Here is a 17,060-nt window from a genome sequence, read left to right on the forward strand (position 1 = left end):
CACAACTAAGAGTTGATTAAAAACTATTACACATCATTTGAGTAATGAAAGAAAAAAAGTCTTCACATATAACCAATCAGACACCAAAAGTGGTACCAGATTACTAGTATAAGCAAAAACATTTGGCCAGATAAATTAAGAGCTCATTACAGAATCTTCATAACTATGGACACAAAAAGGTAATACATTCACGAAGCTTTGATGAACACCCACCAGAACAACTCTTTGACTTCAAATCTTCTACTCCATATACACCAACTCGCAAAGACACTATTGCATATTCCAATTGCAGAAAAAAAAAAAAAAACAAGACAACTTTACAGCAAATATCACTCAAACAAGAAACAGTAACCACAAAGCAGATTCAACTCAAACCAAATATTCTTTCCTATGATTTCAACTTAACCTCGTCCTTAACTGCAGGTGTGAGAATCTTTGAACTAGGAGATTTCCCAATGATCGCCTTCTTTACCTTCACTATCGACTGTTTCACCTTTGACATTATGTTATTCGATTTCCCAGATTTTGTAGGAGCTGCATCTTGCTTTTCAGTTTTTGATTCACCATTGTATTTGGGAGATACAACCAGATTCTCAGAATCTGGTTTTTCTGCCTCCTCATTCTTTTCTTTAGCTTCCTCCAAGGTATCTCCATCAATTTCTTTAGATTCCTCATTCTTGACTTCCAATTTTTCCGCAGGTTCATTAGTCTCTACTTCATCCTTGATTCTTTCCTTGTCTTCTGGATTTACATTAATATCTCTATAAGTTTTATCTCGTTCAGAGGAACTTTGAGTAACTTCAGCAGAATCTGGAGAATCCCCTTCCTCGTTTTCTTTAGTGGTTTCTGTTGGTTTGGCAGAAGAAACAGGTAAACCCTCTTCTTCTTTTTTCTCTTCAGGGGTTTCTGCCAGCACACTAACAGAAGACGGCTTTACCTCTTCCACCTTTTTCTCTTCGGTGATTTCAGACACTTCAGCTGCGGCAGAGGCAACCTCCTCATCTTTCTTCTCTTCAGGGGTCTCTGTCAACCCAGCGGCAGCTGCAGCTAGGGTACTCTGATCATCTTTTTTCTCTTGAGGAGTTTCTAACAACCCAATGGCAGAATCAAGCAGACCCTCATCATCTTTTTTCTCTTCAGGAGTTTCTCTCTCCACACTAGCAGAAGGAAGCACTTCCTCTTCATCTTTTTTCTCTTCGGGAGTTTCTATCACCAAAGTAGCAGAGGTAGGCAAACGCTCTTCATCTTTTTTCTCTTCGGGAGTTTCTGTCACCACAGTAGCAGAAGTAGGCAAACGCTCTTCATCTTTTTTCTCTTCGGGAGTTTCTGTCACCACATTAGCACAAGCAGGCACACCCTCGTCGTCTTTTTTCACTTCGATAGTTTTTGTCACTACTGTAGCAGAGGATGGCTCAACCTCTTGTTCCTTTTCCGCTTCCGTGGTTGAAGACAGTTCGGTGCTAGAAGCAGGCACACCTTCTTCCACCTTTCTCTCTTCAGTTATTGTGGTTATTTCAGCTGTAGTATCAGGAGCAGGCTTTTCTTCGTCTTCAGTATTCTCATTTGGAGCTGTTTCTTCGACTTCTACATCCTTCTCTTCTTCACCCTTTTCCTCAGGATTCACCAAATCTCCAGTGACTGCAGCCACAGTAGTAACAGCAACTGCATCTAACTCCTTATTCTCAATTTCAATTTTCTTTGTAACCTCTGAACTACAATGAACCTCTTCAGGTTTATTTTCTTCAGTATTCTCAGCATTGAAATTAGTTCTCTCCTCTGCAACTTTCAACACCACGGATTGTTCATCCTTCAAGCACACCCCATCATCTTTTGGTAAGTCAACAGCTTCAACTTTCTCTGCTACTATAGTAATGTCAGATGCCACTCCTGTTAGAGGAGATGGTTCCTCAGGTTCCACCACAGTCGGAACCTTCAAGGGTTCCTGGTCATCTTTAGGCAATTCTGTCTCAAGAGTTGTTTTATCACCAGAATCCACCACAGTCGGAACCTTCGAGGGTTCCTGGTCATCTTTAGGCAATTCTGTCTTAACAGCTTCAGATTTTACCACTGTAGTAACCGATGGTTCCTCGGATTTTTCTTCCTCCTTCAGTGGAACCGGTTCCTCTGCTTTCTCTTCCACCACCTCTGGCGCCACATCTGCAGCTGCAGAGGTTTCAGGAGTCTCTTCCGCCTTCTCAACAGCTTCAACTGTCGCTTCTGAATCTTGCACTGGTTTTTTTGGTTCTTCGAGTTTTGACTCTTGATCCGAGTTTCCTGCCACGGGTTCTGCTGGTTCAGGAAATTCAGGAACCTTTGGTGGTTCTTCAGGCTCTCTTGCTTCAACTGTTGTTTCAGGCGTGACTGCTGGAGGGTTGTCACTCTCCTTCGGTTGTGCAGTTTTATCAAGTGAAACATATGATGCAGGAGCTTTATCACCCTCTCCTGCATTTCCTGTCTCTACGACTGCAGGAGGATCGACCTTAGAATCTTCAGTCTTGACTTCTGATTCAGTTCGAGCAACTATAGGGGCAGCTTCTCCTTCCGCCTTAGGCTTCTGTTCCTCACCCGTTTCTGCTGAATCCGTTGATCGAGAAGTAGTGTCTGGTTCTTTTTTCTCGTCTATCTGCTGCAAAGTTCGATTCAAGGTTGTGTAAGCGACCAGAACTTCTATTGGTTATGAACGCCTGACATTGGAAATCAGAGTGAAAAGACAAGCCGTAACAGGAACCCAGCAATGCACGGTCCTTGGGAAACAAATTGAACAATCAAGTAATGCACGAAAACAGCTCAAACTGAGGAGGAAAAAAAGGAATTTTGTAAAACTGAGTTCTTGAAAAAATTAGGGTGAGAGGCCTTTCATGTACTAGAAATGCATGGACTATCCTTCGATGACAGTTATGATTTTCCAAAATGCTCTTTCTCACATAAAGAAGGGGATAAGGAACCTAAAGATCGCTTGTTGTTGATGATTTTAGGTCTGAGAAAAATCGACAATAATTCCCAACTTCATAGCCGATTCAAGCCGAACCGCGACAATATTCTTGTTCATGATCGGAATGATGCAGTGATGGTGCGAACAGGACTAGAAAGAAAACCTCGCAGAGAATATTTTCAGAAAATTCTGTTTGTGAAAATTAAAACGCAAAAATTTAGTACTCCTAAGCTCTGCTCATCGAATTTTAACAAAATTTCGTTCCCAGTACTTAAAAAATGGACTCTCGGATTGGTTTACATAAGAGTTTGAGAGAGACGCTCTCCAGTAGTCAAATCGAAGTTGGTAGACACATGATTCCAGAGCCAGCGATCATCAAAGAAGTTCTTTACATGTCCTGGAATACTAAAACCAGACCCTGATGTTTCAAAGAAAGCATCATCTCCAGTTAGTCCCGAGCATAATTCACAGTACAGTTCTATACAGTCAAATCCAGAAAGATCGGTCTCCTCTGCTGTTATCACATCAACTCCGGCCTTCATTCAGAGTGCCTGAGATGCTAACACAGAGCTTGCGCCACTCTTTGAAGAAACAAGTGGGATTGCTAAGAATTAAAGAAAAGCAGTGAAGTCAAGGTTGATTCGCTTAGCCTAGATGTTTCCTTACTAAGCAAATCTCAACTGTTTTTTTTTTCAAAAAACTGGACTGATGCAGATCAAATACAGAAAAAAATAAAACTATCGAACTTCCCCGTTTGACAGGCTAAAGAGAGAATCCTCCATGAACATGAAATAAGACGGTTCTTCTGCTTCAATTTTAAGACATCAAAATACAGAAAAACAAGAAAACTATTGAACTTCCTCGTTTGACAGGCTAAAGAGAGAATCCTCCATGAACATGAAATACGACGGTTCTTCTACTTCAATTTTATGACATCTAAATGCAAAACGTTCTCAATTTACTCACGTAACAGTTAAGCGCTGACAATCTTGTAATCACGGATATAAAACCAAGTAGGACTGAAGTAGGCAACAGAGAATTAAACAGAAAAAAGAAGATCAGGGCTTGTTCCATTATTACCTCCTGGGGACTTCGATGTTCTACTACAGAAGCCTCACTCGCCATGATTCAATGAAGAAATAGCTCTCCTTTGATTTCCTGACCTGACCAGGAAAAGAGAAATCTCTTCTTCGGATTCAAGAAAAAGTGAAGGAAGGCAAGCAAATCGACGAACGGAAATAGCAAAATGGCAATGGCCGCTCAAAAGCCTACCACACCCAAAAGCGAAAACATAAAGAACAGACGATCATCTGAGCTGGTATGAGTGGTAGTAGCTGAATAATAAACAGTAGAACCTCCTGAAAAATACTAAAATATTCTCCAGTGCATGTTCACAAATTGTCATTACATCAAACTGCAAATTAACGGAGTTATTAACAGGGACGAGATTTTTTTATAGTCTGGGCTGTTACTGGACAGATGTCATGATAGAATTGGCATGTGGACTGGAATATGGGAGAGGCCAGAAGGGACCTCTTGTTGCTTTCTGCTTTGGCGGTTTTAAATCTTTTGGAAAACTTCAGGGACCTTTCTCTGAATGGATTCAGACAGGAGCTCATGGACATGTGCTTTCCAGTGATGCACAACTTCTTTCCGGGTATTTGAGGAGATGCTTTAGACCTGTCAATTGCCAGTCTCTCATGGTGAGCGATGAATTCCAAGGCTATGGAAGAATCAGAGATAGCCCATGACGATATTTTATAACCCTTTGACAATTCAGAAGCATTGCTGCTTCATGGGCTCCAAGATTTGCTGGCCGGTGATGGCCGGCGGAGAAGATAGCAAAAAAATACAATAAAATGAATCCCTGGTAATCGAAAATAGCAAATATGTGAGGTATACATGGATGGTATAAGTCTATTTGGACAAGGCTTCAGAAAGGAAAAAGGGAACTGTGAGACTGTCGAGGAGTTTTCTAGAAGAAAAGGCAATGGCATCAGCATCTTTCCCTTAGTAAAAGCCATTATCTCTGTCTAGGCTGCGGGTGGGTGAATAATGTAAAAAGAATCCACTCAAATCAGTAACCGGATACTTCGATTGAAATTCATATTAAAAAATATTAACAGTCGTTTCAGATTTATCCCTTTACAGATAAAACTCCATTAAAAGTGAGATGAAAGAAGAGAAAATGACATGATCAAACAGGTTAGTCATTTCTCTTTATCCTTTCCCATAAAAAGCATTATTACAATAATCTGCTTCGACCGAGCAGAATCAAAGGGAGATGCGTCTCTGAGTAATCTCTTGTGGGGGTGAAGCAGCTCTACTGACCGTCATTATCTGGCAAATTATACGGTCGCTCTCATGGCCCTGTGCAGTGTTGGACTGCTCGCATAGCAGCCTGGCATGAGTCCATATCTCCATTAATTTAGGGACCCAAATGAATGGTGGCTCTTTTCTATTCACGCCCACCTCCGCCTTGCTTCAAGTTCCCATCCATTGAGGGCTGTACCGAGGATTTGCAATTTGCTGTGGTAGTTTTTCCGACGAGATCGCCGACAGTAGAACCCCAGAACATATGAAAAAGGTCAGCCATCAGTGTGATGTTCTGACGGAAATTTCTACAGAATTGACTCCTTGCAGACAATCGATCTTCAAAAAGGGTCCTGTATTTCTTCTGAAATTTGGACTGATAAGCAGAAAAAGGGCCATTAATTTGGCGCAAGCAGGCGTCTCCGTCTTAAAGTTGAAAGGGACTAAGAGCCAAACCGCATTGATTTAGACCCTTTTTCATCAAATGTAAGAGTTAATTGATAAGCTAATTAATTCAAGGTCATCATAATATTTAAAAAAAAATTGTAAAAAAAAAATAGATATAAATTAGAACTCGAACGTAGAATCGAGTTTAGTACGGCTGGATGCACCCCATGAGGATCAACCCCGGGACGGGGCAGGAACGGAGTTAGAGCGCGGGTTTGAGGGACGAGATACGGAGGTGGGCGGGGTTTCCAAAGACCCGCGCCGAGCCCTATGCTTCTGGCGATTTGGCGGAGAGAGTGGCGGGCAAAGCGGGAACGAGTCATCCGTGAAAATGCTGCAAGAACACGTACGGAGTACCTCCAAAAAAGGAAAATATCCAGAGCTATTTCTTTTTATATTTTCTTGGAAAAAGCTGAAAACTATAGTCTATAGTACACCAGGCATTTTCGCGCCAATGCCTGGTTCTGGAGACTGGAAAGCGGCCGTGGTCGTGTACGCTGGAAACATCGACGTGTTCCTCTCTCACCCGCCACACCCTGCCCTCCGACCGAGCAAAGATGAAGCGCGCCACGTTTCTCCTTTCTACGCCATTATTCTCAACACCCCGCGAACCAAAACCTTCCTTCTATCCCTCTCACTCCTCCCTGGAACTTCTTCATTGGAGCTACACTTACCTTCCTCGACCCTCCAATGTCACTTCCCGACGCCACTGGGATTCATCCTAGCCTCGATCGCTCCCGGAAGAATGCTGCTTGCCAGTTGATATCCGTGAAGAGTAAAGTAGGTTCGTGTTTTTACTCTATTCTTGAGTTGCTTTTTGGTGCTTAGGGTTTTCTGTTCAAGATTTGTTGGTTTGCCCGGTGAACTTGTGTTTTGTTTCGTTAGAAGAAAGCGATGAGGATCTTTTTATGGTTCCGGACATGGAGGCGCGACCTAGTGGGTCGAGTAAGGATTCCGAGGTTCGGCACGGTAGCGGTTGCGGTGTTACTTTGAAGCGGAAGCGGGGACGGAATCCGGTGGATAGAGAGTACAAAAGGGTTAAGAGGTGCTTCTGTCTGGACTTTGGTCTTGCTTTTGTTTTGTTCCTTTGTTGTCTTAGTGTTCTCGAAAATTTTGAGTTTGTTTAGTGCGATATAGACCCTTCTTTTCAACCAATAAATCTGCTTTAGGTTTCTTGCTACAGTTTGGGTGCATGTTGGCCCAAATATTAGCTGTGACTGAACTCGTCATGATTAGTAGTGGGTTGTTTGCTACAGCGATTTTTCCAAATTCAAGTGTCTTTCTGTCTTCACCTCTCATCCCCGGTGTAGACCTCCTTGTGTTTGTTTTTCTAAATGTCTTCATGGAAGGAGTGGAAATGCAAGTACTAAGCTCTTCGCACGACAAGATATATGTCTCAATTATGCAGATCTTCAGTTGTTCGACTCTAAAGATACTTAGAAAGAAGGAGTGATGAATCTGGCTGAACAGATTTTTTTTTTTTTTAATTTTTTTCAACATATAGTGTTGAAATTTATCAAAGAATAGTGACTGTGATCTTAAAATGAGTAAAAAGAAGTGGATGAAACCAGTACCACTAGTGTTTTGTTGTGATTTCTAGAAACTGAATCATCCGAAACTTTCGTTATCGAAGAAGCTTAAGTGACTTGTTAAGGACCAAGAAAACATCAAGATAGTTTTTGGATTGTTTTCTTTTGAGCTTTGTTCTTACTTTCCTTCCTTTTATTTTTTGTTCTTCATTCTTAGTGGCTTCTTAGTGTATTTCAGGTTATTGAACTTTCCTACTCCATTTGGAGTCCTCTTATTGAATCCCTCTTTTTTCTCATCGTCAAGAATCAAGGATCAGAAACCTACTAGAACATTTATTCATCCAGTTGATGTACTGGTTTCCTATCCAATATAAAATAGTGCAGGTTTTTTCTCCTTAGCAAGTGTTCTCCATGGAATTCTCTTTCTCTCTGCTATCAAAAAAATAAAATAAAATGACGCAGACAGCAAATAGTCAACTTTGGACACACCAAAAAATTTAAAATATTTTATGGCTTTGTTAGATTAGGGATGTCAATAATATATGGCTAGTCAGCCTCCAAGTAAAATAAAAAATCATCTCCATCATCTCTTTGGTTCTATTTAATCGTAAAAGATCTATCCAGGCTTGTCTTGACTTTTCACTTGTTGTATTTGGTTATTGTGCTGGTGGAAGGTGTCTACTTATGCCTGATTTTACATTCAACCAGACACTAGAAGACTAGAGTCATCTCCATCCATTAGTTTTTATTTTCTTAAGACAGTGTTATAGGATATGACCTTATTTCTCAGCCTCCAAAGATATGAGAATTGAATACCCTTTTGACTCATTCAACTATAGGTATCGTCTATATCTACAGTAAATAGTTCTTTGTTCTCCTTCATTGTGTTGAGGTTTCTTCTACTTTGCAGTGGTATTGTCTTTGGCAGCCTGAGAAGTCTATTTTCAGTAGGGCGCTTTTCTTCTGTATGATTAAGGAGATCTTTTCTTCTTGTTCTTTCAATTCATCACACACAGCATGTTCTTCTTTGTGTAAATAGTAGTGGCATACCATTCATTTGTTTTTATTTGACTTGTATACATTGATTGGAGGCTACATTCATTTAGGTTACTTTACAACTTTGTGGGCCATATTTGCTATTTAAGGAATGAAAAAAATGTTGCATCATACAAAATTTTCTCTTGTTTCTTATATGGTGTTGCATATAACTATGCGAGAAACATGGTCTGTACGCCTCATATGTGCTTGAGTTATACTTCTTCCTTGGTTGTCGCTAATGATTCATCTGATTGAACTTTCAGGAGCTTTTCTTTTTTGAGTTTATAAAAAACTATGGTACTCCATATCTACTTAATGTATTCTACTTCTCATGTGAGGTTCACATTCAGACTACTAGTAGAGAATACTTCTGTTACTATTCTAGGCATGGATTCACAACCTGGCCTAACTCTGTGCAAGTTCCACATGGTTAGCCCTGGATCAGGAGACATCCTGGTCCTGCAGGTAGTGGGGTATAATTGGCGATGAGAAGAGGAAGATCCTCCTTATATATGCTGGCTCATTGGGGATGTTGGATACAACTGAGATGGACTGGAGAGTTTTCTTCTGGGTTAAAAAATCTTTGGGTCCGTCTTCATGACCTTGCAAGTTGAGGGCAATTCGGCAGTGGTCCTCAGTTTCGCTCGAGGGCTTCCACCTTAGTGCCCATACTTCATACAGCTTCTGTGGCGAGAGCTGATATATAGGTTCTCAGCTGCATATCTCTTGGAAGCTCATGCTATTAAAAGCGAGCCATTTGACTGATTCTTTAGCTAGCAGTGGGGTTTTGAAGCAATCATTCGTTGTTGTAAATTCCCTTCTTCTTAGCTGACACCTGTAGCTACTACTTACATTTTCTATCAGTTTGTGTGTGATTGCTCATCCTTGGGCCTTTTGTAAGTCATCTCTATATACTGAATGTAGAATTGGTCCATAGATCAAGTTGCAGTCCTCTTACTTATGTAGTGCCTTTTTTGAAACAAAAAAGAAATAGTTGTGTCATTTCACAACTATTGTTTATTTTGGTCCTTTGTCTACTTGGCTTTGCTAGGTGGTCATGTCATATATTTGTCTCATGCTTTAACCTATAAAGGATGAGCAAATCCATCCTACTTATTATGTAACAGAAGAAGAATCAACTTTAGTTCTATGTGTTCTTTTTCCTTCTTAGGAATGGTTGATTTTTGAAGTGTAGTGCAGGCCAAGCCATCACTTTTCCAAATAGTGTAGTTTCTAGAGCTAGTTATGTATGCCTGGGTCCATATGTTTTCAATCATGTAACTTTTAAAGATTTGGTTACTTTCAGTTGATTAGGATTTTGGAACAGTTCAAGATTACAACTGCAAACTCTTTTGTAAGACCCCAAAATGGCCATTAATGTCATTTCTTGTACACCCAGCAGGCATACTGCTATCTAATTGCACTCTCCTATTTGAATGAAAATATGTATTTATGAACTCTTTGAGTGGGGATTTTTATTATGCCAGAAGGCTGTGCGTAAAATTGAAAGGTTGTTGGATGTGATGCACCTAATAATTATATTTTATGGTGATTCCTACTTTAACTGAAGCCTTGGTGCTTTCTCATGATTGTGCATGGGAGTACTACAAAAAAAAAAAAATTTATTTTTTTATACAACAATGAGGAAGAGGATTCCATTAAGAAAACTCCTGAGGATGCAAAGACTTTAAAAGATACAAACAGAACGTAAAAAAAAGAGAACCAAAAAGCCAGAAAAAAAAGGGGGGGTTCAAAGGGGAAGATTTATTCCTATTGGGAGTGCTGTCGGGGAACCCTTTCTTTCGCTAATGTGTCAGCAATGTTGTTTGCAGTTCTAAGGGTGTGTTGCCAACATACATTCAGGTTCTTACATAGGACTTCAATCTCAACAAAATACCTTAAGAAACAATCAGGAGGGTATTTTTTCTCACTAAGCCAGCTAATGACAACAACTGAATCTTAAAGGGTCAAGGATATTCTCATATCAAATCGGAGGCCCTGGAGCCTGGAGGAGGAAGCCAACTCTGCCATAGTTGCATTCCTTTGACCAAAAAGAGTAGAGTAAACAAAGAGAATGTTACTGGAAAGTCTGTAACCGTGCCACCCCTCTAGCTAGACCTAGGTTGCTCCATGATAGTTTAGTTTCAACCACCCCCTGGGGTGAGGGAGCCAGGTAGCAAGATTGGGAATGTAGTCCAAGGAGCTTATTATTAATTTTCAGTTTATTTTGATTAGGGAACTATGGAAATGAGAATGTTGTGGAGTTTAATTGTCCCTAAAAGAACACAGAATAGATTGATAGTGCATTTCACACTTTAACTAGCTTTTTCCATGTTGATGTGGCTGACTCCATTGTGGGGATACTGTTTTTGGTTTTCTACTTTTCTCTTCCTTCACACTTGGTAATTATCTGCCTCAAGAAGTTGAATGTTTGATGAAAAAGTCTAGAGATGTCGGCTGAGTTTTGACTTCTCCTTTTGTAGAGGCCTTCTTGAGGAGACCTTCATTGAAGAGTTCTTCTGTGTAGTTTTACTGGAAGTGTTGTTTGGTTTCAACTAATTTGAAAGAGCGCATTACATGCAAATGTCCTGAATTATGTCTATTTGCAACTACATAACACGTAAGTTTTAAAGGTAAATTTCTAAATTACTTTTATTGGTACCTTAAGTTTTATTATATGGTAAGTATAATAAATTCCATAACCAACCCAAAGGCTAGATTTTCGGCCCACCAGCTTGTAAGCTTAGTGTGTCCCATGTTACTTGTGCAGACACAGATTAGGTAGGCCCATTTATCTATGATTTGTTTGGTGGGCCCTACATAAGTTGTATGAACCCATGTTAAAAGCGAGTTTCTTACTATCTCAACCATTTATATGAGGTACATGTGTGAAATGTTGTAATATAAAAATATATATTATCAAATGAGTATTTATTATCTTCTATTTTTAAAGGGAAATCTTCTTTTTGGAAAAGATTCACTTTGCAGTTTTATGAATGAGGTTATTTAAAACTCATGGAAGTCGAACAGTTTTAAAGTAAGCTGGTCGGATACAATTTTGAGAACTAGAATGACTCCTTGATCTAAGAGCTGCTTTTCAGCTCCAAAGAGCTGTGTTAAATGCATTTATAATAGCAGCTTGTTGTGTTGACAGAATAGTTTATATTTACTTTGTTGGTTCCTCTAACACAAGCTACAGCTTGTTGTGTTGACAGAATAGGTTATATTTACTTTGTTGGTTCCTCTAACACAAGCTAGCATATTTTCAAATTACTATTCTATTGCCAAGTATGAAACAGCTTTGATTTTCATGTTACAGTCGGGCTGATATTTATCAGTCATGTGGTTTTGAATATCAAACTTTCCATCTATGAATCAGGTTGCTGCGGAACAGAGTGTCTGCTCAACAGGCACGAGAAAGGAAGAAGGTTTATGTAAATGATCTTGAATCAAAGGCCAAAGAGTTGCAAGACCGAAGTTCTGAACTTGAAGAGAAGATCTCTACTCTGATAAATGAAAATGCCATGCTGCGGAAGGTCAAGACTTGTGTGGGCAGTTTTTGGAATTTGTGTTTAAGCATTGGCTTTTCCTCTGGCTGATGACTTCTTTCATAATTTTCAGGTGATTATGAACACGAGGGCTAAAGTTGATGAGAGTGCCGAAGTTCATAATGATCAGTTGAGCAAAAGCTGATGAGCATCATCAGGGCATTAATGGAGTATATCTCATGACATTGCTTACATATTTTGCTCAGTTGTTCCCCTTATACGGGCTTCTTGATCAAATGGAAAGCAAAGCCTCCTGCCCTGGTGTGAATGGCAATGATGGTTGTAAGCTTGCACTGGTATTAGTGTTGGGTTGTTATTTTGTTTGTATTCGAAAGTCACAAACATTACTGTCAAAAATGATGTCCATGAAAAGACGATTGTGATGGCACTAGTATCAGGAGTTTGAGTCTGTTTTGTTAAAACATTTTGTTCAAAACATGTAACATTGTTCTGCAAGTCCTCGAAGTGGCAAGCACTTGAACAGTACAGAGCGTGTGGATTCTGCCTTCAGTGAAATGGCCGGCATTCAAGGTTTTGGATTCAAGTAACCTAGTGTTGTTTCTAATGGTGACCAGGTCAGCCGTGAGTGTTTTCTTGTTTTTTTTTTTTTTGTGTTTTCTTCATGAAATTGAAAAGATTAGGGAATTCTACAACAAGTCTGTCAATATGGCCGCTGATCCTCTACTTCGTTGAAAAATTAAGGTATGGTTTTGCAAATGATGGGTGACTTCGTTTAGTTTTCAAATGCTCTCATTTACATTTCTGAGTCTCCTTCTTAGAAAATCTTGTTGAGAACAGTTAATACTCATATGAGGGTTAGTTCTGTGCCGATTTGAAGCTGCCGCCTTTATGTGTTAAATACTCAAAGAATCATTTGTAGCATCTATTAAAGGCAAGAGGAATGAATAGAAATCTAGTTAAAAAAAAAATTGTATAAGCACAGGAAAATTTGAATCAAAAGAAAAGGTTTCCAGGGTATTTTTTTTTCCTACACTTTACCAGTAGTTTATAAGACGGACTGTGTTTCTTCAGTTGAGACGCCCATACCATGAAATACTGCAGTAAAAGCTTTAGTCAGTATTATGTCTGTAGTGAATTACCAAACAGTACCAGTAGCAGCATACCTGAAAAATCCAAAGCATTTTCACTTGGAAAATCCCATTCTGAAATTGGCTTCTTTTCTGTTGGCAACTTACAAGTTTATGAACATCAGAGTCAGTACAGATTCATATAATTTTATTCATAAAAGATGGAGCATTTGAATGCAAATGGGCAGATTAGGAAATCTGGGAGAATTTCATTTAGATTAAAGGCCTAGTCAGTGTTTGTAACAGCATCCATGCACAGTGCGGAGTGCAGACATGGCGTCGATCCATGTTATGCTGCAGTTCTACAACACCTCGAACACCAAAACTTCCCTTTTCCACTGGTTTCCATCTAATCCTGTCATCAAAATTTACCCTGAAAATTAAGCTGTCGCCGAGAAAGCCAGGACTGTCCAGTCGATGAGATCTCAGGGTCCTTCTCATTGACGTTGAAACGCCATGATGCTGCCCTCGTAGTAGTTGCTGCTTGTTTTGGTGAATTACTCGATAAAGTTACACTCTTGTCTCCAACGGAAGATTTGACTGAAACGGTAAGCAATTGGCGTTTTCAGAAACAATTCTAAAGCCTATATTCTCTGCTTCTTCTCATCATTCTAGGCTCTTAAAAAAACACCCAGCGCACTCATGTAAAGTGGAAGCATCTCACTGTAGTTTCATGATATGTTTTACGGGTAAATCTGAATCATGATAGTTTCTCATTGCATTATATGTTTAACTAGTCCAAGATGAATAGACTTTTTCTTTTAATTGGAAGCCACTTTCCTTTCCTATGCCTTGGTGGTTACAAGTTGGAAGTTTAGAAATCGGAGCATGGTTTGACGGCATGGGGAGGTGAAGAAGGGTTCTAGAAGATATATATATATATATATATATATATATATATATATATATATATATATTTTTAGCTTGAATCATGAGATGTACTGTAAAATTGTAATGATAAACCTTCATTACCGGTGACTATTTTGCTGAATGGAGCACTTATATCCCTCAGATTCCAGCTTGTCTCCCTGTGCAAATGGTGTCTGCCGACTCTTTTGAATGTCTACCCATGTCGCTCTCTTCTCAGCTTCTCTACTCCCTCTGGGTTCTATTTGTAGTAATCCTGTGTTTTTTTTCCAGGGAGATGAAAAAAAAGAAAGAATATGAACAGTTGAATTCATCCAAGCAGTAGGAGATGAGGCCAAATGAACCCTTGGAGGCTCTGTTAGAGAAATGACATCATTTATTTAAGTGGGATCCTTGTACAGAAATTGTCACTATAGCTACAGCAATTACCAGTTAGCAGTGATGTTCTTCACTAAAAAAGAAAGAGAGACTGATATCCCTGTAAGATATCCGATCTCCAAATAATTGTACGACAGGCAGGATCTTCATGACTGGCTTCTGTTTGTGGAATTTCTCCTTTGAAAAGGTAAGCTTTCTTTGTTCGAATAGTAGCAGTAGTTACTTCCGTTTTACAACAGGTTTACGTTTATACAATGAGACAACGCTACTGATGCTGAATAGCTTTAAGATCTGAACTGTCTCGTATTTATGAAGCAGGATATCATGCTTTTATGTTCTGTATATTTGGGTGGCCTTCAAGGAAGATTGTTACTAGACTTTACTGAAGTTCCCAGTTATATTATATATATTCTACTATAACATAGACAGCACTTTAGAAGTAGAGGGCATCGATATCTGAAGGAAAAGATAGAGAAAAGGAGATAAAGGTAGTCTGGAGTCATGAGAGCAATGGTGTGTGTGGAAAAAGAGGGGGAGAAAGGCTTAGTTTGAAGCATTGAAATTGAAATGGAAGTGACCAGTTGCAGAGTAGAACATGTGCAGAAAAATGGGGTTGGGGACGACAAGAATGCCATTCCTGTTAAAAATAGATCTACTTTATGCTGTAGACGTTTTCCCTGGTTAAGTGATTGATTAGACAACTTTAAAATTATTATAAAGGAATAGTCTAATCTGAAGATGACACCTACCACTTAGAATCATTGGTGGAGAAGACCAAATATCTGTATAGGAATCTCTTAATAATAAAAAAAAGAGGTTGGTTTAGGGGTTAAGTTCCCCCAAGATGAAGTCAATGATGTAATGTGAGATCAAAGGTGACTTTATCATTCCCCACTATAACACAAAAGAGGAAATGTAATTATGGAAAGAGGGGAGGGGGACAAAGGAGCATTTCAACCAGACAAAAGACTGATAATTGATGGGTTAAAAAGAGCTTAAAACCTTCTTCTAGTGTTATGTTTCTTCTTACTAAAGTCAAATGCCATTATAATCCCCCTTTTACTTTTCATCAACCAAAAGCTATCCCACTTTCCCACATCCCACATCAATAACCCATTAACACTGACTAAAAGACTAAAAATGTCATTCAATTCTTTTTTATGTCCTTGAAGCAAGCATTGAATGTGCCACAAACCGTCTAATCACCCTTCATTCATATGATCATATCCAGCTAAGGTTTTGTTGATCCCTACTGGCTCTGCCCTCTGCTCTTCTTCTCTCTTCACCCCTCCCATGAACACCCCCCTCCCCATAAGGTTTATAAGTAACCCGTGATTATGATGTAATTGAAGTCTTGAAGATGAGATCACATGAAGCCATGTGCTGTGTTAGACGAAGCTGACAAACTGATTAGCTTTGTCATGCAGTGTGATGATTAAAGGTATCGACAAGTTTGATTATATAATTGTGACACTTTGAGACACTTACTGCTGCTAACTTGCCTGTCTGCAAGCATCAATTTCATTTTATATTTGGTCATTCCATTTCTGGTCATGTCCATTCCCCCTCGACAGAAAATTATTTTTCTTGGTGGTGAAAAGTGAATTGTTTATACAAACTGGTCTAATCTAATCTCATCGAACCCTCCCCATTTACCAAGACAGTAACGACCCTGATGACGACTTGAACATAAAGTTTAACCTCATTATCCACTTTATATGTTGCTATTTCTTGTCAATTAGTTGTTATCTTCGTGGTTGAGGCAGGCTTCCTGTGTAGCTCAGGAAAGGATGGTTATCCCAACCTTCCCACCTTTGAATATCATTCACGATAAATCCCATTTTTTCCTTTTTCATTCCTTCTTCTGCAAATGAAAATGTATCTTTTTTGTTTTAAGCCTGCAGGAATTCAAGCCCTGTTCTTCACAGGGAGGATGGTCATATGAATAAGAACTTGTTCACAGAGAAGAGAGAGAAAAAAAAAAAATCCTCTTCTTAGTACCAACAAACAATCCTATGAACAGGATTCAGCAAGCAAGGAGTCCTTGAAAAGGGTGTTGTTAATGAGGACCACAAATGGAAGATAAGATGAGGAAGATTATTGTAGTTGTGGCAACTATTTGGTGGTTCTACAGACCTGTACTCACTGTAGGACGACGTTGAATCAGGTCGGACACTCCGTACCATTGTCTTGGAGATGCTGCTACATCATTGCCCATAAAATAGAAATTTTGGAGTGACATACTTGGAATTTACTTGTGTTAAGGAGCTGAGATGGGTTCAGTTTTTAGGATCAGAGAGAGACATCTATGATTGGAACAAGTAGTTTTTTTTATTTGTAATTCTTGTCGTAGATGAAAATTATAGATCATTTGATCATGATGGGGATGGGACTCACCTTGACTCAATCCTAGTTTTTAGTAAGACCGAGTTGGGTGGAGTGGTACTCGTTAAATCGTCCATGGGCACATATACTTACTTTTTATATTTTATATTTTATTTTTCCACCCCCGTGGGAACGGTCCACGTCTCACGTCTCGCCGTCTCGGACAAAGCCGATGAGGACAACCGCACGGTGTACCGGGCGATATATTTTCGCGAGGCGGGTCATACGAAACGTGTGAACGCTACGTGGGATGGGGCCCGTAAAGGGTCTCCAATAAAGTGCGACAGCTTTCAGTCAGGCCAGACCTTGTACGTAGAGATTAGACTGGATGGACGTGGGATTGAAAGCGCACAGTTGGCTGTCTGTTGCGGGCCCCATCAACGCACACACGTGTTCTGCTGAAAAGCTACTCGCTGTTAAATGAAAGCCGACGACAATCATTCAGCCGTAAACCGTCCTGGCCCCACTCCCTCAATTACTTTTACATCCCTCCAAATACAAAACAATCACATAAACTGCCATAAATAATTAATAA

At 39.6% G+C, this 17,060-nt stretch overlaps 2 protein-coding genes and 1 long non-coding RNA gene across 5 annotated transcripts; 2 read left to right on the plus strand and 1 right to left on the minus strand.

Annotated features, from left to right (window-relative positions):
• Nucleotides 1–104: 104 nt before the first annotated feature.
• On the minus strand, nt 105–4,314 carry LOC137959197 (uncharacterized). 2 transcript variants are annotated; one of them, XM_068806557.1, is made up of 2 exons: nt 4,013–4,314; nt 105–2,623 (listed from the first exon to the last, which is right to left on the minus strand). In XM_068806557.1, exons 1-2 carry the CDS (start codon nt 4,055–4,057, stop codon nt 389–391), a joined length of 2,280 nt encoding a protein of 759 aa, XP_068662658.1. In that variant the 5' UTR covers nt 4,058–4,314; the 3' UTR covers nt 105–388. The 2 variants fall into 2 exon arrangements, with proteins under 2 accessions (XP_068662658.1, XP_068662657.1); XM_068806556.1 differs by having other exon boundaries at nt 105–2,626.
• Nucleotides 4,315–6,161: 1,847 nt separating this feature from the next.
• Nucleotides 6,162–12,527, plus strand: LOC137960373 (transcription factor HY5-like). 2 transcript variants are annotated; one of them, XM_068807977.1, is made up of 4 exons: nt 6,162–6,476; nt 6,578–6,737; nt 11,639–11,795; nt 11,881–12,527. In XM_068807977.1, the coding sequence occupies exons 1-4, from the start codon at nt 6,383–6,385 to the stop codon at nt 11,950–11,952; spliced, it is 483 nt and encodes a 160-aa protein (XP_068664078.1). In that variant the 5' UTR covers nt 6,162–6,382; the 3' UTR covers nt 11,953–12,527. The 2 variants fall into 2 exon arrangements, with proteins under 2 accessions (XP_068664078.1, XP_068664079.1); XM_068807978.1 differs by having other exon boundaries at nt 6,581–6,737.
• An 812-nt stretch (nt 12,528–13,339) lies between these two features.
• LOC137958500 (uncharacterized) lies at nt 13,340–16,132 on the plus strand. Its single transcript, XR_011113992.1, has 3 exons — nt 13,340–13,443; nt 14,036–14,327; nt 16,038–16,132. It is a non-coding gene; the product is annotated as an uncharacterized lncRNA (long non-coding RNA).
• Nucleotides 16,133–17,060: the final 928 nt, after the last annotated feature.

The sequence above is a fragment of the Aristolochia californica genome, unplaced genomic scaffold (assembly GCF_029961685.1).
Source record: "Aristolochia californica isolate CCGP_79_NKW_82.1479 unplaced genomic scaffold, dmAriCali1.0.hap1 SCAF_3, whole genome shotgun sequence".
In the NCBI taxonomy this organism is placed as follows: Eukaryota; Viridiplantae; Streptophyta; class Magnoliopsida; order Piperales; family Aristolochiaceae; genus Aristolochia; species Aristolochia californica.

Bases quoted from the DNA above. Each gene is read 5' to 3' on its own strand.
- LOC137959197 (XM_068806556.1), bottom strand. From the start codon at position 4,057: ATGGCGAGTGAGGCTTCTGTAGTAGAACATCGAAGTCCCCAGGAG. The intron at 2,627-4,012 runs GTAATAATGGAA...CGAACTTTGCAG, and splicing joins AACATCGAAGTCCCCAGGAG to CAGATAGACGAGAAAAAAGA.
- LOC137960373 (XM_068807977.1), top strand. From the start codon at position 6,383: ATGTCACTTCCCGACGCCACTGGGATTCATCCTAGCCTCGATCGCTCC. The intron at 6,477-6,577 runs GTTCGTGTTTTT...TTGTTTCGTTAG, and splicing joins ATCCGTGAAGAGTAAAGTAG to AAGAAAGCGATGAGGATCTT. The intron at 6,738-11,638 runs GTGCTTCTGTCT...TCTATGAATCAG, and splicing joins GAGTACAAAAGGGTTAAGAG to GTTGCTGCGGAACAGAGTGT.